Source organism: Plectropomus leopardus, chromosome 3, assembly GCF_026936395.1.
Source record: "Plectropomus leopardus strain MGB_pleo_1.0 chromosome 3, ASM2693639v1, whole genome shotgun sequence".
In the NCBI taxonomy this organism is placed as follows: domain Eukaryota; kingdom Metazoa; phylum Chordata; class Actinopteri; order Perciformes; family Serranidae; genus Plectropomus; species Plectropomus leopardus.
In genome coordinates, this window is record NC_142178.1 from 10,814,088 (window position 1) to 10,841,835 (window position 27,748).

The 27,748-nt window shown below is 39.9% G+C and overlaps 2 protein-coding genes across 4 annotated transcripts in view; one reads left to right on the forward strand and one right to left on the reverse strand.

Annotated features, from left to right (window-relative positions):
* stx8 (syntaxin 8) overlaps positions 1-12,160 on the forward strand; it is a 59,424-nt gene extending 47,264 nt beyond the window's left edge. Inside the window, exons 7-8 of the mRNA XM_042485413.2 lie at positions 1,395-1,496; positions 11,327-12,160. Coding sequence (XP_042341347.2) covers positions 1,395-1,496; positions 11,327-11,391 — 167 coding nt within the window. The 3' untranslated portion in view covers positions 11,392-12,160. The remainder of the gene's footprint in view (positions 1-1,394; positions 1,497-11,326) is intronic.
* Positions 12,161-13,953: 1,793 nt separating this feature from the next.
* ntn1a (netrin 1a) overlaps positions 13,954-27,748 on the reverse strand; it is an 81,448-nt gene continuing 67,653 nt past the window's right edge. For all 3 annotated transcript variants that reach the window (XM_042485958.2, XM_088075573.1, XM_042485957.2), the window contains 2 exons: positions 24,073-24,147; positions 13,954-17,190 (listed from right to left, as the gene is read on the reverse strand). In XM_042485958.2, the coding sequence (XP_042341892.1) occupies positions 16,862-17,190; positions 24,073-24,147 (404 nt within the window). In that variant the 3' untranslated portion in view covers positions 13,954-16,861. The remainder of the gene's footprint in view (positions 17,191-24,072; positions 24,148-27,748) is intronic.

A 27,748-nucleotide genomic window follows, 5' to 3' on the forward strand; every position in this document is an offset into this window, starting at 1 on the left:
TATCTAATCATAGAAGAGAAGCTATAACACTGCAGATTTGATAGTCATAGTTAAACGGTGTTTCACAGATATAAAGAAGGATGCAAATACTTTTCAAAGTGGTGCTACATGACCAGAGAAAGCAGAGAAAAAGGTTGCTTTAGCTCAAGAGGTAGAAAACCTACGGCTACCAGAATGCTACACTCCTGATGGTTGGTGACGTAGTATGAAGTGGTCTGTCAATGGTTGCCGGCTGGGTCTGGTATTACAGTTACACAGCAAGTTTCTGAAAACATTTGAGGTAAGATACATTCAACTCAGAATCTTGGTTAATATTTCTTTTCGGCCTCGGATTTCACTGTGCAGGAAGGGTTAGGGTTAGGGTTAGGGTTAGTAGCGCCCACTCTGTGTTTACTAACTCTTAAAAATAGGGCATTAAAATACATTTGTGAAAATATTTTAGGCAAGAAAAAGGGGGTGAGGTGGGATACCTAGATACTGGTTAGATGGAGGAAAGTCTACCACAGTTCATATGCACATACTGCCCACATTGTTTTGATACAAAGTAGGCTGGAAATCGGTGAAGTATACCTTTAAAATGATAGTTATAGTTACATAGTTACGGTGAAATTAGTTCATATTTGTTTCAACCATTTTATATAAGTCTGTCATAGGTTTCATTTGCTATTTGTGACTGTGTTTTGACTCAAAACCACAGCTCCAAGTTGATATTACGTCTAACAAATATCAGATTTTAATGCCTAACCCTAACAAATCAAGAATTTGGAACTCTTTCAGCAGTTATCTGTTTTTGTTGTCGGGCCAGACCCTCTGGAGATGCCATGTCAACACAGTGGCTAGCTCTAACAAATCACACAGGCTTCCATCTGGACGACCTTCAAGTCAGGAACTCCTACTGAAGGACCGTAGCCACACAGCCAAACACACACACACACACACACACACACACACAGAAGAAGAAGAAACACACTCTCCCTTTCTTTGGACGCCCATAGTCCCTGAAGCCTCGGCTTACGTCTTAAAAACTCATGAACAATAAGGGCCTGATTGAATCCAGAATGGATTCAGGAAGTAGTGAAACCATTTGAAAGCGCGAGGAGTGCTTTCACACAGCCAACTCCCTCCTCTGCCACCACTTGTGTCTGCGTGTCGGCAGCCTATGCCTTTTGAAGATGTTGACTGTTCTGATGTCAAGTCCTTCATAACCTGTCACTTTTTCATTTTGGTGTAATTTTGTTTTATTACACAAAACATATTGGGAGGTCTTTTATGCAATAAAACAAGAGCAAACACCATGGAGTCTCAATAATGGCAGATGCAGTATAATACAAAGCAGATAGTAATGTATTAACATTTTTTCCTGATCCTTCTCTTTCTTTTTCATTGTCTCTCAGAAATCATTGACGACCTCGCACATCTTGTGGACAACACAGATGACAGGATCCGCAATGAGACGCGAAGGGTGAAGCTGGTGGAGACAAAGTCAGCCTCATGTGGTGAGCCTTCCTTGTTTACCTTTAACTGTGGAGTGTCTTGCTCAAGTTTCAGGGACCAGACCAGGCCTGATATCTAATCTCTGTCCTTGAAAACAAATCCCAATTAATCTGTTTATTTATATGAATGATTACCAAGCATCGGGTTCCTCCTGTTTTTCCTTTTTACTTCCTGCAGTTTACAGAGTAGATATCTAACAGACTATAGCTTTTATAGAGGAAGTAATTGGCTGATGTGAGACAGAGTTGGACAAAAAGCACAGTGATTCCCTTCAGACAATATGTAATTTGACATAGAGCACCCATCATGTTGGATAGAGCTCTTTCTTAAGCAAAACAATGTTATCATACTTACCATTCAGAAATTGAGCAATGTCCCTGGTATTGCTGCCTTGGCCTTCGTCTCCAGAAAGAATGATGTTTAATGGTGCAGAAAATATGATGCTGATGGGGACCAGCCCTTTCGGCACAGAGGATGTGGGTGTTGATCGGTGGGTGGACTGGTTCCATCTGTCACGCCTGCTAACATAGTGTCCTGGGCTTTCAAAGGGGGTCCCTCATACTTATCCTTTGAGAAATCCTCAAATCTGTTAATTTTGGTAGCTACTTTAGATTTAGTCGTCATCTTTAGATGAAAATGCGTAGTTTTTGTCAGATTTTAGTCATTTTTATCCTTTGTGGTTCTAGTCGACGCAAAGCCATTCCACTGTCGTCAACTATTAGTAATTACTTTCCACTTGGACTCAAGGATGAACTGATTATCAGTTGGTGATCAAAGGTCAAGATCATTGAGACCTTGCACTGTCTCATTCTAGTTAATGTGATACCTGAAGAATATCCTCTGGCAATGTCCTCTAATGTGAAATAAATGCTAAAACAGCTTTTATTTTAATCAATCAAGCTATCTGCACAGGCCAAATAATGCCTTGAGTATCCTTCTGTTTTATGCATTAAACTACCATGAGCGCATGAACGCATTCTGTATAGACACACGGAGCACTGACGCACTTTATGTGATGCTCCCGTTATGCCTCTTTTTAAGACACATCATGACTCATCAGCCTCTGTTGTCTCAGCTCCAGATTTTGGTCACTTAACTTGTTCACTAAGACAACTTGTGAATGTGTGCCCCCCCCCTCGTCATTTCCCAGATCTGTTTGTTTAACTTTTGTTTTGCCATTTACAAAAACACTTTTTTTCAGTAGGTAATGCTTTTCAAAGAAATTTGGCTGCCATGAGAGGTGTGTTGGCTGGTTAAAGCCAATATATGAAATGTGGGAGCTTGAGTTAGGTTTACTTTGCCCAGTGAAACGCCAGACAGCATTGCTATGGCAAAGGCTACATTGTTGTAAGGGGAGACCTGGCTAACAGGCGTTTGCAGACAGAAGTAGAGCAGGCAGCGGGAAGGTTGGCCCTCAGAATGCTTCGTTCTGTTGGTCGTGTCCCCATGGTGCCCGAGCGTGAGTTTGTTTGAAGATCCCAGAGCTCATATTGTGTTAGAATCAGGACTCTTTCTTTCTGTCTTTCTTTTTGTTCAACTTGTTCTTTTGCCGCCCGAGCTCCCTCCTCCCTCTCCTCAGTTCCAAGCTGAAGAACATTCATGGCGCGCACGTGTGTGTGTGTGTGTGTGTGTGTGTGCATGCATGTGTGTGTGCATCTGCATGTCCATATGCATCACATGTATCAATGTGTGTATGGTGCACATTTTTGGAGTGCACGCAAATATATGCAACTGTATTTGCAAAGTATGTTCTTGTGCATGCATGTAAGTATTGGCCTGTGTGTGTGTGTGTGTGTGTGTGTGTGTCTGACCTTCTCTGTGAATGGAAAATTCCCCCCATGGTCTTCTTCACTCTCACCTCAATGCTCTCTTTTTTTTTCCATTCCTCTCTGTCATCCCCCCGTTCGTCTCCTTAGTTGTTTGACACTCGTCTTTGTGTCAAGCAGAGAAAGAATTGAAAATACTACATGCCACAAATTGTTCAGAGGGCTTTCCCTCTTTCTCCATGGCAGCGTGTTTATAATTCCTTAGCTTTAAGGCTTTATTTATTTTTGAAACCACCTCTCATCCAAAGCCAGCGTTTGGTGTTATGTCTCAGCCGAGTCCATGTGAAGCCAGAAATGTCTAGCTTTGACAGGCGAGAGCATACTTAACATAACTATTGGTAGCTCCCTCATTGTAAAAGAGGCATCTTAGCTTATGCAGAGCAAAGTTGCCCTTAAAGTTGGAAGCATTTCCAGAAATCTGAAAAATGTTCCTCACTGTAGGATTATCAAGATAAATTATCAGAAATATGCACTCTTGAGTTGGGGGCAAAACAGTTCTTTGTGCATGCACCAAAGATTTCCAAAAACACATAACAGTCAAAAGCTGGAGAAGAGTGAGCTGAGCTTTGGGAAGGGTCATCTCACCGAAAGGGAAGGACCCACATACTGCTCGACCATGGTTCCTGTGGCATACTGCATGACTGCTGCCTGTAGCGTTGTGCAACTTCCATTGTGTTGAAACATACTAGATTCTTCTGCAGCACAGGCTTGTGGAGACATTTATCTCTGACATGTACACAAGATTTAGACTAGATTTAACTGCATTAAAGCATCTCCCATGTTGGGGAAAAGGGGAAAAAAACAAAAATATGCACACATGAATCAAAAAGTAAATATGTATACATAAGAAGACAGTGGTTCTGAAAACTTTTTTTTTGCCTTTGAAACAGTTGTTTTTGAGATTTCAACACTGAGTACCAGAGCTTGGACTCTTTGGTAACGTATGTTGTTTAAACTATTTATATATATTCTAAACAATTAATATACATAGAAAAAGCACTAAAGGTGCTCTGTTTTATTTGTCCGTGTGCCGTCAGTGTTGTCTTTTTATGCTGCGACATTATCAGTTATACATTTGTTTTTTAATGCTTGATGAATTTCTATAAATGGCTGCAATTTTTCATGCACTACTATTAATTATTAAAATTATTATTATTATTATTATTATTATTATTATTATTATTATTATTATTATTATTATTATCATTATTATTAAAAAGTTCACTTGGAATTGCCTGCTCAGATTAAACACTTTTGCGAAGTTTGTTTTATTTTGTTAAAGTGGAATAAAGGGGTGTGGTAAGAAAAAACATGATTATATGTGGGGAAATATATGTTTGTATTAGTCCTGGAACTCAGATATTGATTGGCAGTGAATACAAAGAAAAAAAACACCCATCATCTATATACATATATATATATATATATATATATATATATATATATATATATATATATATATATATATATTTAAATGGATGGTCCAGTGCTGTCACTTAAACAAGCTAAGCCTGATTCACAGAGTCATTACCACTTGTTTTAGATGATGTCGGTGGGAACTGAGGAGTGGAGGCTTTGAGTTGGGGTTGGATTAGTGTGGCAGATTAGTCTACGGGACCAAAGGGTCTCTTGGAGAGTAGTATGAGCTCCCCAGAGCTTAGGCATCACCAAGAACCAACATCAGTGCTTGAGCGGCCCTCTTCGACAGAGCTAATCCTCAGTTTGTTGAGGGCCACTTCTGCAGCCCTGTGAATCCTGCAGGTGGCTCGCATCTCAAGTAGGTTTGCACTGTTTGGACTAGAGGGGACGTCTAAGGAGACTGTGGGTGAGGGGCAGCCTTTGAAAGTAACGACACCGAGTCTATAGTTGGGAGTTTTAGAGGAAATCAGTCATTTTGCTCAATAGGGAAATATATCTTTTAAACTATTATTATCCCTTGGCGCATATGGTTTAATCTTACTGATGAATATTTGACCTTTCAATCTCATATTGCCTCAACAAGGTAATTTATTGGTGTAGTAAACTAACTAGTAAACTAGTGTAGTAAATTGTGTGGTTTCAATTGAATATCATAAAAATATAGAAGTATTATTAACAAAGATTTTTAACCATGCTTGCAGCTCCATGGGTTGCAAGGTCCGTCAGTTGGTCTGTAACGTCTCACTTTACTTGTCTAAATTGAAATATCTCAACTATTGGATGGATTGCAATGACATTCATGGTGCCCAGAGGATGGATCCTAATAACTTTAGCGATCTCCTGACTTTCCCTCTCGCACCAACAGCTGGACAGAGTTGTCCTGTAAAATATCTTACACTTAAAGAGGTGGATCTGCTGAAAATTTAGATTACAATTCTTAGTTCCCAGAGGATGAATTCTATTGATTATGGTGACCGCCTGGCTTTTTCTCTCGCGACACTATGAAGTTAAACAACTATCGAGTGGACTGCTATCAAACTTTTGTACAGACATATCCCCCGAATTAAGTTTAATAACTTTGGCTGACCTTCACTTTTCATTTAGTCCCATCATCAGTTCAAAATTTCAATTTGTCAGATATTTTGGTTTGAAGCACAAAGCACAAAATCCCCTGTTCAAACACGAAACATCAAATCTTAAAATAACCATACACTGCTCAAATAATTCAGTTAAGCAACAAATTTCATTCATAACCTTTGAACATTTCATACATGTGGAATGAAGATATCATATTTTAGAATGGAGGTAATTCAAATATTACAGTTTAAATTTAAAAATGTTTTTCTTTCTGAATTTTTTAAATTCTGAGCAGCACATCTTCACAGTTAGCGTTTTTGTTAGCGACACACCTGATGCAGCTCTTGTATTCCAGCTGGTGCGGAAGACAGAGCCAACGCAAGTCAGCAAGTCAGCAGTCAGATAATTACAATGGCAAAACATTAAAGAATTATTGTTCTCACTTTATTTGAATATATTTATCATCCAGCATCTGCAATCCAACCAGCATATTCTCTTATTCTCACCCTTAACAAATTCTTAAATAAAATTCCAACAAAATACCATCTGCAACCCAATGCAGGACTCTGGTTAGCATACTAATACTATAAACTATGATGGTGACCATGGTAAACATCATACCTGTTTAACATTAGCATGGTAGCATTTTCATTTTGATGGTGATAACTTGCTGACATTAGCATTTAGCTCAAAGCACCACTGTGTCCATGAATAGGGTTGCAGAGCCACTAGCAGGGCTTTAGACTATTGTTGGGTTCAAACAGTGGTCACACTATGTCTGCCGCTGTGTTTTATATTATAAATAAATACATATGTTTTAGGTGTGTATCTAATACTTGAAGCCAAAACCATTAAAAGTTTTTGTCCTCCTCTATTGTGCTGCGAGAAAAACGATGGGCATCACTCTAACCTTGTCAGCATAAAATCCCATAAAATGTCCCTTTTCTTTAAAGGTCATCCTCGCCTTTTGTGGTCCAAAAAGATCTTTGAACCATGAGCAGAGGGCACGGAGGGAGTGGCGAGGGAGGTTTCGGGGGGTTGTCTCGGTCTGTCCGAGGCTCTCACCAATTATTCCTTTTCTCTGTGATTTGTCTTACTGATGTGTCTGAAAATTGCTAAGATGGGATGAACCCAGACTCTGGCCTCCGGAGCTCCTGGGTGGTCAGTCTATCAGCAGACACCAACTATCTCCCTCAGCATCAGTGTCACACCACAGCCCTAATCTATTTGGCAAGTAAATGCCATTATTGTCATTAGTCTCTGGAGGCCTCCCGGGGGTCAGGAATAGCTTGTTTAGTTCCTGAGGCAGACAGGGTGAGGGTCAGTGCGGGTGTCTAATGTGGCTTCATGACCGACTGTTAGGTGACAGTGGAGGGTGTGAGAGCCTTGCTTCACACTAACATATGCATGTGTTATACAGCCCGGTCTTTATTGCTATTGTTGCTATGGTGTTGTCAGATGGAGTCGCTGACAGATGTTGGACCAGGCTGAATGAAATTCTGATGTCTGAATCTAATGTGGACTGGGTGTTTCGTCGGTATCGCTTACACCCAAACAAAGATAATTGCTGGAAGTGTGTATGTGTGTGTGTGTGTGTGTGTGTGTGTGTGTGTGTATTTGCCTTAAGCACGGGGCTTTTAAAGAGCCATCACAAAAACTATTCGAGTGTGTGTTTCTACTTTGACATTTATATTATGCTCACATGTGTAAGTTATCAAAGGGAGAGGTGCAGTCTAGACCAGTGATAACTTCTAACATGCATGACCCACGGACCTATAGATGAACACCTTTCCCCTAAATGGAATAGAAACGCACCGGATTCAATGTTTAACTATGTTCAACTAGTGCAGAGAAAAAAGACAAATACCTAAGGCACACAAAAGAATGGCACCGTGAGTCAAAGTGCTGCAAAGACATCTGGACCCCTTGCAGCTGTATACCCCGTATCCTGGCAAAGAAACCAACATCAGCCTTCCATTTCATCAGACCACCACGCCACCACTACCACCGCAAGCAATTAGTTCAGCATGGCTTATATCTCACCCTGTCTCTCTCGCTGTGGGAAAGACGACCAATTAGGCCGTGGAGGGGGAACGCAGGAAAAGAGAGCCAAAGAATGAGAGAAATGTAAACCCAAAGTGAAAGGCTGGGGAAAATACCAGCCGCATGCTAAATAACAATGGACAAGTTGAGTCAGTGAGGGGACTGTCAGCCCCAGCCAGCGATGCAGTTGTTTGAAATCTTCACTCCTGTGCCACTCAAGGAGGAGCGAGACAGGGAAATAATGGGTGACCGCACCCTTGGAGAAAGTTCTCGATATCTGTTGTGTGTGGTATTGGTCACATAATATGTATGTATACTTTACTGACGTATAGACCACCACATTCAAGTGTTTATGATGCACATGATTTAAGCCACCCGCCATCACTTCTTCTCATATATCCCCTAAAAGACCAGCTAATGTGTATAGATGTAATATGTCAAACCTGACCTGATTGTCAGATTTAATATATTTGATCAACTACTCTTTCAATTCCTAATAATGTTTTTCTGAGTTTCCATTGCCACTTCTGTTATGGATTCAATTAAAGACCAAACAGTACTGGATATTTTAGGCTGATAAAGATGTTATTTGTTGAAAAAATCTGGTTACAATATCATAGCTGGTATTAATTTCTTTAAAGAAAAACCCCTTTGAAAAGAATCTCTTAAACTTGGTGGTTGTTATGAGAGTCAGCCTGAGGCAACACTTAAACTTATAAAAACTTGTTTAAAAAAGTTGTCAGTGCTGTGTTGGAAGATTCTAAATCTTGGCTTTTCTGTATCACAATAACTTGTAACTTATTGGCTAGTCAGATACTGATACAGTGGAAATGACTTATAGTGATCACAGTTACAGTGACCTAACCTGCTAATTTTGAACGGATGCCTGTGATGACCCTTGCACTCTGACACGCGATAACTTAAAAGTCATATGCTCGTCAGCTGTCAACATTACCATGAGAATAATGTCAAACAGTTTTATTTCACAAAATGTAGCAACACATGGGCTTAGAACACAAACTAATAAAACATGTTGCAAGAATAAAGTGCAAATACTTACAACTTAGTAAATATATACTCCAAAATCAAAAAAAGTGCATATTATTACTTCAAGATCAATGGCATAAAAACGCTGCAAAGACACAGCATCTTAGTAGACCAAATAATACCAACATCAGAGCAGTAAACAGCAGAAAACGTTCAAATTAAAAGCCCTTTGCCAGAAAGAAATTGAAAAAGGGTGTTTTTTCTACAAACCTGACATGTTTGCGAGTTTTATATATATATATATATATATATATATATATATATATATATATATATATATATATATATATATATATATATATATATTATGAAAACATATGGAAAAACTATTTCAAACTACAAGTAATCTTTTCTTTTTATACATTACTCATGATAGGCTTAGTTAATTAAGACTCGCTGTTCCTCAGGCTACCTCAGATAGTCTACCCAAACAACAGTCATGGCTGCTCGCAATGAAGACAGAAAACAAATGCACATGGAAAAAGCACTGCTGGTTGAAGCCGCCCTCGTCAAGTGGATTGATAATGCATTCGGTCACATAATGACTGTGTAATGAAACAGCTTTACTGTATTGTTAAACAGTCAATAAAATCCAGTAAATAGCGAAGCTGTCCATTACTTTTTATTCGTGTAATAAATATACACATGTCAATAAGATTGTAATCTGCATGAGAAATAAATAAAGAAAAATAGTTTCAATTATGATCTTGTTATATTGATAAATTTGACCTGCACAGATGTGATCACTATAAGTGGGTTCCACTGTATACCTGTGATAAACTAATATTGGCCAAATTTATGACTCAGCAATTTACTGGTTGGACTCTAGCTTTACTTTCACGCTGGTAACATTCAATAAAATTTGATTAAGCTCCTAAAAGACATTTGTCTTTTTACAAAGAATGAAAATTCCACCTGTAGTGGATTTAACAACAGAAAGTTTTTTTTCTCTGGGTGGTGACTATAATAAAAAGTGTAATATTTTCAGTTCCTGGGGGTAAAGCTCTTTGATGAAGTGTGAGTGAGCTTTTGCACATTTTTCTCTGCTTCCATGGTATCAGTGAAAAACAATGATTATTCTCTCAAGGCAGAATCAGAAACATATGCCTATCACAGTGTGCAATCTGTGGCAATAAAGCTTTTGTGGCCGTTGAACGCATGTAAATTGCATTAAGTCATCAAGAGAAAAATGGTGATACGCAGCGAGGGCATAGGCACTTGGGACTTGGGTTAGATCAAGGGTTTTGAAAATTAGTAGTGAGGTATGAAGGCTTCTTACCTCTTCCAAGTGTATTCCCTTGAGTCTGCTGCATTCCCCTCCTTCTCTGTGAGTCTGTCTCAGATCAGCTTAGGAGTTCCTCAGCTGCTTGACATTTGAATTTGCAACATTAAAGTCGGAGGGAATTTGTTGAACTGCAAAAGTTTAATCACAAAGGCGTATAGCAAAGTAGATATAAGAGAACATTTTATGAGTCAATATGGGCAGCGTTTCAATAGTCAGACTGTTTAACCATTTAGTACCAGAGGAATTCTTTTGAAACTGCAAATGACATGTCACAGTCACCAACCTCAGCATATTACAGGTTCGAAACCAAGGCGTGGACCAAATATCAACTTATTCATAGCACTTTGATGCTGAACCATCAATATCAATATTACTTTTGTTTTTTTTTCTTCTCTTCTTTTCCTGCAAAAAAAATACACATTTTTGCACACATCTGTGAATAGGAATTTACAGAAAACTTAATACACAAAAATAGCCCATAAAATAGCAAACAAAGTGCTCGGACTAGAGATACTTTGTTGTAAAAAAAGATGGCAGACCAGTTAGTTTAGTTACCGTGACGATTTTCTGTTATGCAGTAGGATATCCAGCCAATTAAGTTCTTAAAGGAATACTTCACCCACAAAATGACCAACTGTGTATCAGTTTGCCACATTTCCTTGAATTCTTGATGAAACTTCCTGCATGCCTAAACGAAAGGTGGGGAATCCAAAAAAGGAGAGCTTTCTTGTTAAATTGAAGAAGTCGGGGACTGCATTCAACAACAGCAAAACTAAATCAAAACATGTGTTTACAAACTCTCAAATGACTCGTGCAATATAATCCAAGTCTCATTTATCAGGATTGTGCATTTCTTTGGGAACTATTTTCAGCTGTGGATTAACACGTGGTGGGCTTGTGAGTATTTACAAAGAAGTTTATTGGATCAACTCAAAGTAAACTACAGTGGCCATGTTCAAAGTAAGGAGTTTTTGGAATTTTTTAGTAGTTTTCTCAAAACAATTTAGGACTATGCCACAGTAGAGGAAGTTGTATCAGGCTTTGGATACACAAACCTTGTTAGTTCAATCAGTGTATTGTTGGTTTTAGTCCTTTTCCATCTGATTTCCTTTATCTCTGTCTTGTCCTCCATCAGGGATGCTGGTGGTGATCGTGCTGCTTCTTATAGCCATCATAGTGATTGCCGTGTGGCCTGTGTAGCTGACGAGGACAGCAGTGACCACGGACCTGCGCTGAACGACTACAACAATGTTTGGTACAGAATACCAGTTTGAAACTTTTTGCATCTACAGTGCACATGTACAGTCATTTAAACACTGTCTCTTATGAAATTTTATTTTCTTATTCTTTCTCTTCATATTGAGACAACAATCACTGGTGGCTGCCCAACCAAGTCAATGTGAAGTAAAGTTCAGCAGCACTGTAACAATTTTCCACACATTAATTTTTCGGTTGGGTGAAAGTCATTAGTAACCGTACAGGAGATGTTTTTTCTGTTTTGTTTTTTTAATAGAATATATTGCTTAGGTGTAAATTCTCCTCTTTAACAGCTGTTTAAGTGTCTGGCTCATTAAATTCACAATGTATCAAATAGCTAAATTATTTGGAGGGTTGTAAGCCTTTTGACAAATATTTTTAGCCTGGAGGGTAATGAATGTTGACCCCACAGTAGGACCTCCCGCAGGTATCAGGAGCTTTTCCTCTCATAAGTCTGTCTGTGGTCTCAGCTCAGGCTCACACTGGGCTCAGTAATTCCGCAAGCTTTGCAATATTCACACTCACTCATATTTATCCATGCATTACTGCAGCAGCTGTAATGTTATCATTTGTCTTGGGATTTCATAACGTTTGTGGAATAGCTCTCAGCCAAAACAAACAGCTCGGCTGTGTAACTAACATGGCTGTTTTCCTTCCTTGTAAATCAATTCAGCTTGTAATTTCTATTAAATGACATTTCCAGTTAATAGTCCCCGGACTCCTGTCTGTGTTAATGCTCAGGGCTTACTCTGGAAGATTGCAGTGTTTTGTAACATGATATTAAGTTGGAAACACTAGTTTAACTTCCAAATTTCCATTGTGAAATTTGCATAATATTGTTTTGCCTGCTGTGTTTGTAATGTAAAAACAAAGCTGACTGTATGCCTTAGTATGAACTAATAGTGGAAATAGATTTACTTATAATAAAATGAATGTTGATTGCACAGCATTTTACAACATGTAATAGCCATAGAATAATGACAACTTTGCCGTTTAGTCTGGTTTTCAACAAGCTGCGCTTTTACGATGCAGTTCTGTCTGCCCCAGGTGGGATTCTGAATAATGTTTCCCCCAGTTACCGGCACAGTGGCATCGTGGTTAGCACTGTTGCCTCACAAGAGGGTCCCTGGTTCGAAACCCGGTTGGAACAGAGTTTGGCCCGCGGGGGCTCTTCTGTGAGGAGTTTGCATGTTTGCCCTGTGTCTGCATGGGTTCTCTCCGGGGTCTCCGGCTTCCTCCCACAGTCCAAAGACATGCAGCTCAGGTTGATTGGTGACTCAAAATTGCCCTTAGTTGTGACTGTGCGCGTGTATGGTTGGTTGTCTGCCCTGTCTGGCGACCTGTCGAGGGTGTACCCCGCCTTCCGCCTGATGACAGCTGGGATTGGCTCCAGCCACCTGCGACCCTTATGAGGACAAGCGGTTACAGAAAATGACTGACTGACTGAAAAACGACAGCAACCCAGTTGTTTTTGCGACAGGGACGCCAACAATAACTTGTAAATGGTAGGAAGGAAATGTAGACTTATGTCTTTTTCTACTTTAAAAGGCAAAAAAAAGGACTATTTGAAAATCCTGCAGATCCCTCCTCTCTGTCCTAAGCCCCTCCCACCAAACGACCAGGGAGATATGACACGCTTTGTAGTATTTTCAAGCTCTCTCTCTCCCTCTGTTAGTCAGACCATTAATGAGACAAGATTTGGCTAGCTAGCCACCCCACCGTCCCTTCAGCTCGCTTGCTGCTGCTATGGACACCTTCCTCCAGAGGAGAGCGGGGCAGCTTGGGAGACGGACCTTTAGTAGGTGGCTGTAACAGCTTAAATTTGGCCAGCCACCACTGGTCTAACCTGTGTAATGGCAGCAACAGAAAGTTTGCTGATCCTGCAGGGAGGTAGGGCTTTTTAGTTCTGGGTTTTTCCCTGACTTGACTCAGGTTGCTGCAACTGCTTACCGGATATCCATCTCTGAAGCTGCTGCCTGCTCTCCTCCCAGCGAGGTGGTCTGTAGCGGCAGGGAGTGAGGCAAAGGAAACTCTGTACTTTGAGGTTCTAGCTAAACGTGAACCCGAAGCTGCAGCCTTAACCCTTTTGTCCTGGTTAGCAGAAGGCTTTACTATTAGCCAACATTTTTCTCTCCATCTCTGAATCACTGTGCCGATATTGCAAGCATTTTATTTCATTTATTGTCAGACTCTTTCAGACTCTCTTTTTAATAAGTCTGTCTTCCATGTTTTGGTTGCTATAAAGTGCAGGCAGATGTTGCTGATGCAGAAGTAGCAACTTTCATTGCAGGGTTCTCCAACATTGAATCGAGCCCTCACAGAAGGGACGTGCACGTACATCTGCATTTGAACAGCCCAACTGACCAAAGACTTGTCCGAAGTCTAGTTTTCTCTCGGTCACAAGGTTTATTTTAGGATTTTTGCCAACTGACGCATTAAACTGCTTACCTCAGCTTTAATAACAAAATAAATAAAAAAAGAATTATTCACATCAACAGTGGCAAATAGTTTTTCAATGTAACAAGAGTTTATTTCAACTGAAAATCTGAATTTAGTTCTACCAGGTTGGTGTGTTCAGTAGTTATTATTTCCTTCTTTAATGGCAACGATCTAAACAACCACAAACAAGTAAAAAAAAAAAAAAAAAGTTGAAAAAGACAATAAAATCCACAATGTCTTGTGTCATTAAATATATTCATATATAATAACCATAATATATTAGTACGCATTGTAAAACAACATTGCAAAAAAAAAGAAGTCTTGGCAATGGTGACAACTAAACAACATTTACAATTCATAGTATGAACACAAAGCAATGCTTTGACAGGTATGTGTGTAGCGTTTCGTCAGGAAGCTTGTCAAACCATCGCTCAGGAGACGGATGTCGAATTTACAGCATGAGGCTACAGAGACTACAGAGGTGCGGTTACAGATTACAATGTGCCAAACAGAAAAAAAAACATTGACATGTAATGTTACATTGTAGGATTAACGATGACAGGCGGAAACATGTAAATATACTGTATGTGTGAGTATGTTGTCATCAGTAGAGCATCATGATGGACTGACCACACAATCATTTGATTGTACATTAAAAAAAACACTCCATCAAACCCAAAATGTAAATACTGAGAAGTATTTTAGCAACAAGGTCATCCGTTCTTTCTATCTTACGGTTGAATCCAGGTGATTTTCATTTCTCATAGTTTAAAAAAAGCCCTTCTAACTTGTCATCATCTAGGAGGCATTTCAGTCCATTCAGAAAATTCCTGGACAAATGTTTTCTGAGATTGCGGAATGAGAAATTATTACCATTTAAAACAGAGGAAGTGCATTATAGATTAAACCCATGTGTTCTTGAAAGTATCTCAAACCCCTTTTACAGTTATTTGTGCAGTTTAAAAGGTGCTTAATGTGATTTTGTGAAACAAACAAATACCAGCAACATCAAACACGTTGCTCAAAGTGTTTTGGGATGGACTGAAAGGAACTCCAGTTTATGATACATCAGACACACTGCGGGCTTTTACAAACCTGAGCTGTGTGGGTTTTTTTTTTTTTATCGCGCATTCCTTAAGAGAAATCCAAACCCAACTGCATACAAATAAATGAGCAATGTGGTTTGATTTAAGCAGCGTCAAGTGATTGCAATTCACCCCTTTTCTCCCTGTGCAAGTGTTGAAGTGAAGAGAATTAATGTGACAGGTCAATGGGAGACTGTGGCTTCCAGCTGGTCGCACAGTGAGTGTACAGTCATGCATTGTGTTTGCAAAAGAGTGTGTGGACTGCAAAGGTATTTATCTGCAGTCTCAGAGTACTGTAGGAATTATTCTAGGTGAATACAAGCCAGCGTGAGGTGGAGTTCAAAAATGCATTTGTTGAGCACCTTTTATCAAGGTGCATGATGTGCTTTAGTTTTCATTTTTTCTGCGCTATGATTCATTTCTGCACAACACGAGGTAAGGACATTGTTTCTTATAGTTATTCCCATTCTCATAGCTCCTTAGAATCTGCACTGATTGAATTTACTTGAATATTTCTACTTCAAAATACACACTTTTTAGTGGTCGGTAGCTGTCCACATTGCAGTACCTTTTTCCTACTTTGTGTTATTGATACAAATTTTTAAAAATAAAATTCGACAAAGTTTTCATGAGCAGATCTGAAGAAATATATCTAAAATTATACAAAAACCTGCATTGTTTTACTTGACATTCTATATGCACGTCTTTGTCAGTATCCTCTGAGAATGCAGTACTGCGAATGCAGTACTTTTCTACGCACAACAATAATGACCTACCCTGGGTAACTTTCACAGCTCTAATCAATGTGTGGTAGAACACATAAATGTCAATGAAATGAAAAACATTTTTTATTTTGTAGCCACTTCAGAACCCAAATTTCAAATTATTTATTTCTATTGACGCACAATCCAACAGCGACTTCTGATTTTGTGGATTTTTTTTGTAGGGTTTTTTTGTGTGTGTGTAAGTTTTTCTTTTGTAAGTCCACTGTTAAACTCCTGCTGGAGTTAAAAAATAAAAAAATCACAGTTATGGTAAGTATTGAAAGTGAAATCAGTGAATTTAAATGCAGTCCATCCTCCCAAAAAGGCATAATTTTAACATTAGTACCATGAGCAGCACCAGTTAGTGAACTGAACATTACAGTTTCAAATGAGATGCGTTCACATGCAGGTTTGTACAAATACTGAACCACCTAAATTTAACCAGCGTCAAGTAAAAATGTAGGACTCCAGATTTCTTGAGTTGCAGATACTTGAATTTGTACAACAGGGGAAATGTATGGCAACTCATTGACAGCTAAAAGTATTAGCATTTCTGTGGCTTGCAGATGATGTTTTTATGGCACGATTCTTAACGCAGGAAATGTTATTGCCTCGATCAGATCAGTGAAGACTTTAGATGAAACAAGCTTGCTCCTTAGCTAAGAATACAACAAGAAAACCATGCAGAGGCAACATTGCAGTGGTAATTAAGTGGCTTTTTTTTCTGTCATTTTTGCACCAGCAGAAAAATGTCCATAAAATTAAAACATAAAATATAATGATTTCATACTGAGATAAAGAAACACAAATAACTTTATATGCTGGTAATAGGTGCAAATTCGGCAAATCCACAAGAGAGACAAATCTCAAAGTAAAATAAACCATAAAACCAAATCTGCAAGGTGAGCTCCTTCAACAAAAGTTCACTAGAAAAACAAATCATCCTAAATAATTCTCTTCATGCTTCTACACAAAAAAAGCAGCGACATAAACAGTCTCTTGTCTGTCCGTGGTCCTCTGTCTGCCTCTCTTTCACTTTTTAAATTTTTTTTTTTTAAATCACCCGCTCAGCTTTTCTCTTGAATTCCTCCTCTTCTCTCGGGATCCTTTCCATCTTTTTTTCACCTATGGCTTCTTGCACTTGCCTTTCTTCTCGCGCTGCTGGAACTTCCTGAGCCTGCGTGCCCACGTGTCCCTCCACTGGATAACCAGGCTGCCTTTGTCTGCCACAACTCCGCTCTGGCCGGGGGAGTCCTCGTCATTCCCCAGCAGCAGGTACTTCTTCCCAGGCTTGATCTTGGGACACTTGCAGGCCACGTCTTTGGCGCGCACCCACAGGAACTGGTCCCCGCGTCGGATGCGGCTCTCACCTTGCTTGTAGACAGAGATGATGTTGACGGTGAACTTCCACCACTCGCCGGCTTTGTCTGCCTTCAGGATGTGCACCTGGACAGCTGCAGAGTAGAGTCAGGGACATAAGAGACATTTTATCACTTAGTGTGAGATTTCTTACATTGAGCAGTAAAGATTATTGGCTCAACAAGAGTGAGGCTAAATCCACACTAATACTTTTTTTTCTCTTTTTTTCCTTCATTTTTAAAAATGTGTGTAAAGATCAAAATTTTATCCATACATATGAGCATTTTAGCACATTTTCAGAAATGATCTCAAATTTAGTCCATATCAATACGCCTGAAAATGCGTATCACATGACTGTTCAGGTACACTGGGCATACATATTCCAAAATAAACAGGACACAGATTATCTACTCGGTTGCTTAGTTGCATAAAATACAAGAGAGGAAGAGCAGCAATGGCAAAACGTAAGACCAAAGATTTCTTTGCTGGCACCGACAATAAGGCAGATAGTTTTTCCTTTATTTTCATTAGTAGGTCAAATTAGTAAATTGGTCAAAATCTCTGATGCTAGACCAATACTTAGAGAATCACTAAAGTTTTTACAATTCATTCTGATGGGGACATGAATATTGTACAAATATGAGTCAACCTGCTGGTGGCAGAATTGTTTCCCAAACCTCTCCTAAAGTAACTCATGTCCTGCATGTTTTGGATCTCCCGCCACAGCTGATCAAACGATCATCTGGTTCTGAACTCCTGAAGCTGCTTGATAACAAGCTGATCGTTTAATTCATCTGTGATGAAGCAGAGGGAGATCCAAAACATGCAGGACAAGAGGAAACGCTGCCCTAAGTCTTTGAAATGGTTCCCGTGGACACCATGGATGCCTGCACCAAATTATATGGTAATCCATCCATTAGTTCTTGATAAATTACTAAGATTAAAAAAAAAATTAACCTGCAGGTGGTGCTAAAAGAAAAGTCAGCTTTAGTCAACAGTCGGTAGGATTCATCCTTTGCACATTGAGTTTGTTCACATCTTATTATGTTGTCCGGTGCTTCATGCTGTGCATTTACCTTCTCATTTTAAATCTTTCCATGCCTTACCATGGTCATTCTGGCAAAAATACTTCAGACATTCTGAGCCAAAGTTTTATTTTTTAACAATTTCTGTTCCACTGAATTTTCTCTGTCATTGAATATTTATTGACATACTTAAATAAGATGCTGTCGGTCAACTAACCGCCACTCTCCTGCATGAAGACATGTGGCTATTTTTATGATTTTAATGAGCACTTGCTCTTTTGCTTCAATTCGCTGCATCAGCTTCACTTTAAAGAGTAACCACCACATTCAGAGATCTCTGCCATGATGGACGGAAAGTGTCTTTTTTCTTCCAAGCACAAGGGCTCTTTTTCCAACCGTGGACATTATTCAAATATCAGAAATCACTCTGTCCTCTACAACCACAAGTGTAGGCTTGGCAGCTAAAATCACACAGGAGAAGCTCACAGAGAGTGCTGACCCATGCTGCGGCACAGAGGGATCATGTCACTTTATCCAGAGCTCTGACACCCTCTGAGAGGACTGGCTGAATTGACCTCAGTATCCCTATAAGCCCCTTATCTTTAGGATTTCTTGGTCTCATTGCATCCATGCAGCAAAGTCATCTTAATACATGTCATTTTCAGGACTTTGGAAGCATTTGAGGAATCAAAATTGCCCACTTTGCTTACAAAAAATGTTAAAATCGTTGTATTGGAAGTTTCATCTGTGTAACTCATGGTATCGCTATACTGCATAGAGATTTGTTCCACAAAACACAAGTTAGTGTCGATGTCGATGATCTGGGCATATTTTAATGGCTTGACTAAGATAAAGTTGATCGAAACTGAACCCTTTCATTACCTTGTTAAGTCCACCTCAGCCTGCTCGTGTGCTTCTCCTTTACCACAGTGGGGCACTGATGTTCAGATTCAGGCACTGAGGTTGGCAAAATGCATAGATTTGCCAAGCTACATTGAATTAATCAGATTTAAGTGCTCTTTGCAAGATGTTGTCCGTTCTGATATATACTATATAATGCTTAAATCAAACTACTCAAAATTTAAGAAAATATACATATTGGATCAGACACTGTATTAGCAGATATCTAATGTTAAAGGACATAGATTGGGGTCAAAGCATTTTGATCAGGGTGTCCTTACAAATCAAATACTCTGCTAATATTTAAGGGGCTTTTGCAGTGCTGACATTATGAAACCATCCAGCCTGACGGGTGTCAACACTGGCTCATTCATCATCATCATTGTCAGCACGTTGGAATCAGCTGCTGATAACACCGACAAATCCACTGGAATTATAAGCAGCAGTTTATTAAAAAAATTAGTGAGATAACGGAAAAACTTGGTGGTAAACCTTGGTGAATGGGCCCTTATTCATACTGTGAATCCCAACACTTATACATACTGTTTCTGTCCTCAGTGGAAAAGGTTGGTCTATGGTCCAGCTATGATATACAGCCCCACGCACATTACGTCCATTACTACTGACAGAGCAGTGTGATTTGTAATGTGATTAGGAGGCAGGGTAGAGCTATTAGAGACGTTAGCTGGAAAGACACTCAGTGATATCACATGATGGATCAACCTCTCAGAGAGAGTGAAAGAGAGGGCTGCCTCTCATGGATCCTAACCCATCATGTATCAATATGTATTATATTGACCAGATCTCTATTAACTTTCATTATACTTCTCCTGTACTTATGGGAGAGCTTTAGAAATGTCTCACAGGGTCACTGGCTTCACCTTCAGTGTCGAGGTAATGGAGGCGAACATCACTGCGGTATTAAGAGATATATCCTGCACATGTTGGATCACCACCTTGGGAGTCACACTTTCTGAATGGTGAAGAGCTTAAACTGGGTCTAACGCTTCCTGACTCGGGACTCAGAGAGCACATCTGTTTCTAGATTACACTTTTACTGTAGTTCCCAATTTTCTTAGCTGCTTCCAGGGTCAGTTTAAAATCTGCTGAAGCATGCTGCAGAGAACTTGAAATATGCGAGATCCACTTCTTTTAAGGCAGCCTCAAAGCATTTCTTTTTTCTTTTGTCTCTGAATAATAACCGATTTCTGGTAATTGAGTAGTTTTTGTTTGAACTTTTCTATGTGCTTTGTGAATATTTTGTAAAACATATTGGGCTCTTCCCTCTGTATAAAAAGCAATATTTATCAGAGGTGGGACCAAATCATTGTTTTTGTAAATCACTGAAAGTCTTTGCACTTAAGTCCTGAATCAAGATTGACAAGTCCCAGGTCCTAAACTTTGAGCTGAGTCCCAAACAAGCCATTGCATTATATATTACCAAATATAATGCCATTTTAACAACAGCTTTTTAACGTCAGCAAAGCATTAGTTCGCTATTTTAATAATGGCCCTCATTTACTGTTCTTTGTGCAACTTCAGATGTCAAATGAAGTTGGAGTTGTTGCATCCCTGCCTGTAATATTCAACCCACACATTTTTCATATTGGAATTCATTGTTGGTTGACCACCATGTAGATTTTGTACACAAATTACCTTTAGTATATTTTTTTACCATCTGATGCTCAGCAACATAACATTAGCTCTTTAAGATTCTCTGCTGCAGTGTGATTGGATGCTGTTGGATTGTTTCAAACAAAGTGGATCTTGGTAATAATGTGATGACTTGCTGGCAATGAACAGTATTAACATTTCTGTTTAGGAAATGAAGGGAACTTGATACATTTATCACACACTTTTTAAATAACAAGTAAAGTCCTGCATCACTGGTCTTAAAGATTGAGTTGCAAGTCCTTTGTTATTTTGACCATTCGATTTGAAGGTCATCAAATGTGTGACTCAAGTCTGACCCAAGTCATGTTACGTAACTTCACACCTCTGTTATATGAAGTCTGCCTTGCCTTGCATGATATCCTCAATGTTCCTCAACATAATGCAGGAGTCTCCTGGATTATAAAACAACCAAACGATAAGTTCATGTTATAACTGTCATGATTTGGCCTGATCTCTTCTAGAGCTCCTTTTTTCCCTTTTGTTTAATTTTATTCTTCAGTCATTCTTTCAGTATTTCCTGTTTTATTTTTTTGTTACTCACATCCCCTCTTTTCCCAGATCACTTCACTTCCTGCCCCTTTTGATTGTCTGCCCCCACCCTAATTTGTTTCACCTGTCCCTCACTAGTCCTGCAGTCTACTCACCTGTTCTCACTTCCCCAATTAGTGTCTTTCTACTTATACCTGCCCAGTTCTTTTGTTCATTGTCAGCTTGTCTTCATTTCTGCTTTGGAGTTTTGTTTCTGACTTTGCTGTGCCAGCTGGCTTTTGCCTGTGAATTTTGGAACTGAAAGTATTTTGTAACGAATCTCAGAATTCATCCAGCTGCGTCTTCCATTGTCAGCACTTAGGTTCAAGCCTGCTACCCGAGCTCCAAGACCTTGACCACCAATTCAAATAATTTCAACTTTGATTCTAGGATATCATAAAAACGAGTTTGTCTAGCCAGACAGCTCAAAATACTCCATTACCCATACATGATTTTAACTCTAGATAGTTTTGTCAGTTTTCTCATACTTTACCACCAGCAGTCCAAATCACATTTTTTTGCACTGTGATTGGATTAAAAAGAAAAAAAGAAAATGCACCCTGGGAGTCAAAATAAACTCCTCACCTATTGTACAGCTGGAACCAGGGCCATCTGACAAACTCTCTCTCAATCTGCAACTCTATTGAGCTGCTGTTTGCAGTGAACTCTGAATTTGACTACAAATTCTATTGTCCTTCTTCTGTGAGTGTTTGGAGATCATTTTCACCCCAGTTGTACCATATGTCCCCTAAGGCCCGTGTCAATAGACACTCAAAGGCTGATCTAGCGTGGCCTGATGCTGACCTCGGCATCACCTTGTGCCCACCAGCTGCCACCAAGTCCCATTCTCTCTGTTTGTGTTTAGTCAGCAATCACTGTACACAGCCTCAAGTAGTCATACCCGGGATTTTTCTGACATCAGACATCTCCATCCCCTCCCTAACACCCCGCTCCCTCCTGTGATTCTTTATGTGCGTCTGTATGTCGACCGCAGACGCTTGTAGCATCGTTTCTCTACGCAGCATGGAGCCCCGCTCCCCTGCTGATCTTTTCAAAACAGTCCAAAAGCTATGGCTCCCTCAACTTATCCTGTAGATTTACATTCTGTTTGACTTTCTCAATCCGCCTCGCTGAGCCAGTGTGTGGTAAATACTGTACAGGGATCTTGTTCTGGTCTGTTATGAATCTTGAATTTGCTGTCGTTGGCTGAGGACGGATATGACAGAAAGCTTAAAAGCAAGGCGAGGAGACAGTGGGTTAAATTGACAGAGATCTTACAACTAATTGTGGACGGATGGATTTAAAAAGAAAAAATCTTTATAAACCTACAAAAATTCAAAGGGACGGACATCGTAATAAGTCAGCATATGTATTTATTTTGAGAGCAGGACTAATTATCCACTGTGCTTTCATATATGAATACATTAAATTTATGTATGAATATATTTATGCGTAGACCTAATCAGTTGTACACTATTTTTAACGAGACAATGAAATTCTCCCTACTGTCTTAGAATTCCTGTGAAAGTTTGTGTCTTGTCTGATACACTCAAATACATTAATGCAAAAGAGGAACTTCCATTTGTCTTTTGCCCGGTGTTATCTTAGTCATCGGTACCAGCAGATCCCCTACACTTCAGACAAACGCAAAACACATGCCAAATCATTTGGGAGGCTTTCTTAGCTTCACTCTTTGGAGATGTAAATATCTGATAGAACTGATGTGTTGAGTGATGGTTTTTGCAGCAGGACATTGTGATGTCTCTTTTGCCTCCACACCTCTCCACCCTTGAATGGATGCTGCCTTCTATTATCATTCAGTTGTTACATACATGATAAAATCCCTGTTTGTTATCTCTAACTGTAGCTTTCAACTAAAAATTGAACCCGATATTGAAAAGGTTAGCAGCGTTGCTTCTTGGCCAAACCGAAAAGAAAAGCGAACAGCCATGTAGCTGACACATTCACACATGAACATCTTGTATTTCAAGAGGCGAGGCTCTTCTCACGACATCAGCGCCAAGGTAGGCATTGGTGGAAGAAGAGGTGTCAATAAGCTGACCCCTTAACTCCTCCAAATCCCTCCTGAACAAAGCTCGAGCCTGTCCGTCAAGCCGCTGAGGTATGCTGCAGGATGCCACTGCTTGGTTGACCGGTTCAGCAGCCTGACTTCAATCAGGGGAGGAGACAGAGGGGGGGAAGAGGGGAGAGGTCATACGTCTTATCCACACCTTGAATGGCGTGGCGGACGGACGGTCACAGGAATGCAGAGAGAATGGCATCGATTGTGGGGGAAGTGGACCGCCTTAATGAGGATCTCTTAGAGAGCGCCCACTGTCCGTCACACTGTCTTTGCTTTATCCGCCCCGGTCTTAGATGCCTGCTCGGAGACAACCCTCCCCACACACACACCTCTGCCTAGTTCTTTATCCTGCCCTTTCTCTCCTTCTGTTTGTCTGCTTCTCTCTTCCTCCTTCAAGATCTGCTGTCTTCTGTTTGATCTTTTGTCTCTGTCCTCAGAAAACTAGAGTAAGCCATCAGTAAAATGCCTCTTTTGTAAACTATAGCAGCTCCCCAGCAACAAGCTGGACTGGGATGTATGTGATGGGAAGTATGCAGGGCCGAGGACTTGGCACAAAAAGAGTAAACATATTTGCTGCACAGTGATTCTACTGCTCCCAAAAAGTTTGACACACACTATTTGTTTTTGTGGAGTAAGAAACTTTTATCCAAAGCCAAGTCAGTAAAAAGGAAATGGTGTGTATTCCATCAGACCACATGTTTTTAAGCTTTCCTGTAGAGACGAATATTAATCCAAGTCATTAAATGGACTGTTGTCCGTTGACTCACCATAATCTTTCTTGCAGTACTTCTTCATGTTGATCTTCAGTTTGCCTTTAGACGCTTTGCAATAAGAGTCACAGTCTGCAAGAATAACAAGGGAGACAAAGTTATTTAGGAGGTTAAAGGGACAAAAAAATGTTATTTTTTAGTCATGGTGGAGAGAGCTTTCTGAATTTTAGAACTTAGGAATTTATTGTTGAAGGCTAAAAACATTCAAAACATTAAGCAATTTTCAGAACATGAAAAAATAAAAAACAAGTGGACATACAATGCTGCATCAATATTTAAGTCATAACATGCATGGTTCATTTTGAAAAAATATTTTAATAAATATGTTTCCAGAAAAATGAGCCATTCCTTACAAACTTAGAAATTAAAACACAGACAACACATACATATTTGTTTTAGTAATTTATCATACACACTCAACTGTGCAAATGCTCAATAATAATAATAATAATAATGATAATAATAATGTCAGACATAATTTTAATTTGCCACAAGAAAAAAGGAAGCAAATGTCCCCTTACGTATTACAGAAAATGCTCAATGTTTTAAAAAACGTATTATTTTATATGTGCAAAAATGGTGATAAAATATAAAAACATTACAGATGAGCTGGGAGTCTGAGTAGCGCTACTGTTAAAAAAACTTAAAATAAACGAATCCTTGATGAAATATGTAATCTCCACTACACTGAAGAGTTTATCCTCTGTCAGGTCTAAATTTTATATGTATGGCTGCATTTTAACACATTTTCAGGACTTGACAGTTTTAGTGAAAAGAGACAGAAGAAAGAAGGCAACAAATATAAATAAAAACATAATTTTGCCTTTTGGACCGTGTCACATATAAAGACATTTTTATTTTCCTTAAAACAACTTTAGAGAACAGTAAAAATGGCAGCACCTCTGGCAACAGCTCTATTGTCCGCCTACACACATCTGTCTGGTTTGATTGTGTTATCTGATGAGGCTGCTGTGGTGCCACTGATGGAATCATTAAGGGTGTTTTGGTTGTGGTGGAGGCACTTTATCCCCCTAACCACGTCTGCTCCCTCCATATGAGATGCTGAGGACCTCTGAATGAATCTAATGGTACCAGCAGCAGCGGTTTAGGAGAAATAGAAATCACGGCTGCCATCTACCCACTCACTCTCTGTCAGACTGTGGGAATAAGTCAGGCCTGCACAGACCACCCTCCACCCACCCCACCTCCCTCTAAAATCTCACCTTGCTTGTCACCTCAGCCCCCCGACCTCCCGAAAAAATAACCCCGGGATCACTTCAAGGCCCCTCTGAGGACCATGTCAAGCTTTTGCATTTATTGCAGTGAGGACGGGTGGCGGGGGGGAGAGAGAGAGCACTGGGGGCTGGCAGCTATGTGAGGGAGTAGAGGGTAGGGGGTGTGAAGGGGGTCAATGCCGCACAAAGGGAGGTCAGGAAGGGAAAATTAGCCATCCATGAAGCGTTAGGCAGAGGACCCTTTTTTCGGGGAGGTTGGGGGTGTTGGGGTGGGGATGTCCACTGTGGAGGCGTGAACAAATAAATACCTCACGCAGGCAGAGGGGTCACCCAAATCGCCTCATGGCTCACAAACACATGTACGTACACACTCTTTGAGGTACCATTAAAGTTCATATATTCCTTATAGAGGTGAGGAAACTCATATTGTACTGTATTTCTATTGGTTGCTGTGTTTTAACTTATTGTAAGTGAGCTGTTATTTTTGTTGAGCGTTAGGGTTAGGTTTGGGTTAAAATGCAACACTCTAAATGAATGCTACGAGAAGCATGGCCGCAGGGGGACTGCGAGTGTTAAAAAAGTTGCTAAAAGTTCCTTCTTAAAACAAAAATCAGGTAATTAAAAACCCCCTTGTAAAACCATAAAAAAAAGTCTTATTTTTTATTGTAAAAAGAGTTAAACTAGATAAAAATAGAGGTTTAACAGAACCAGCGACCAAGACGGGACAGCGGGAGTTTCAGTTTTTGTTAGAATTGTAAAAGCCTCCATGTTCGCTCACCTGGCTGTTAAAAAAAGACACCAGTGGTGGGCATTAGTATGACAATCAATTTAAAAAAAAAATAAAAAATATATATATATATATATATATATGTATGTATGTGTATATATATATATATATATATATATATATATATATATATATATATATATATATAAAAGGTCTTACAATAAGTGTTAAATGAATAAGGGTTAGGGGTGGCCGCACAGGCTTTGCAGAATATAAATACCCCTGCTTCTTGTCCAAATAGATCCATAAGGACATGCGTAAGCCATCAGTTTTATGATAGATTACGCAGAGGTGAAGGAGGCAATAGTACATCCCACCCTCCACTTAGCTGGCCCCAGCAATCCAGAGAGTCCATAGCTTTAGTGATTGCCCCATGCTATGCTGTCACGCTGCCAGACACATACAGTGCATACGTGACATGAGGCCACATCATGAAAAAAAAATGTTTTCCCTTCTTTTCTTCTCCTTTAGCGCTCTCCCAAATGGCATAAATTGGATCCAGAGTACTGATTTGGTTTATACTCAGAGTTGTAATGAGTCTAGTAAAAGAAGGGAGGGGAGGAAGAAATGGATGGACAGCAAGTGGTAGTGGAGGAGAGTGATGGGGTGGTGGAAGAAGGATTGGAGCTTTCAGGCCGCCTGAATATGAACAAACTTCATTGTTGTGAGCAGATCTTTGCTCCATGCCTTTACTCTCCTTTATACTCTGTTTGAATGAGGTTGCCTGGGGAACACCAGGACAAGAAAAAATGCAGGGAAGGAGGCGGGAGAATGGATACTGGTAGAGAGCGAAGGGGTGGAGAGGTTGACAAAAAAAAGAAGACTGGAGAAGTTTATCAGGGGGGTGGGAGAAGAAGAAGAGGAGGATCTGGATTTTAAGTAAAAACCCCCAAATCAGCGAAAATTCAAAGCTGGTTGCCTCCAAATCTGGAGCTGGTTGTAAATACAGAGAGTAACAAAAATAGGCAAAGTAAATGAAACAGAGGAGTCTATATGAGCTGCACCTGATTACCATGTAAATGATGGAAGGGGGAGCTGTGGAAAAGACGCTTTGTTTTCTCATAACCCCCCTTGATGCCATCATGATACTTCCCTTTGATAGCCTTTCGTTCCCCATTAGTGTACCCCTGAGACACAGCTCCGGGCCCCGCTGAGAGCACCCCGAGATCCCCATTTAGGGCCAGGCAGTCCCCTACCGTGAGGACAAATGTTCCCTTTGTGCGTGCGTTACAAGCAAGGGAAGTGGGAGCAGTCCTGTAGCACTGAGCTAAAATGTGCTTTGGGTGTTCTGAGTAGATGTAGTTACTACAGCGCTTTGTTTCCTGCCTTTCAGAGCACTGAGAAGTGCGTAACTGAGAGGTGGACCTTTGCCCCTTCTATCAAAGTGCTGTACAACCCTCTAAGCTAATCGTTTTCATTAAGGATGCTTTTTACTATAGCTGCTCCAAGACAGAATACAGTACTGTAGAGGTCTGTGTGATGGAGCCAAAGCGCCACAGCACCGATAGACGCTAGCAAAACTAGGCCTGTGTTAGTTTCTTTAGCTGGTGTTAGGTAGTACTGTAGTATGCAGTAAAAAGCATGTCCAAAATATAAAAATGCTGGTGCACAAGGCAGCTTAAAATGACTCATTTAAAATCAACCATCTCCC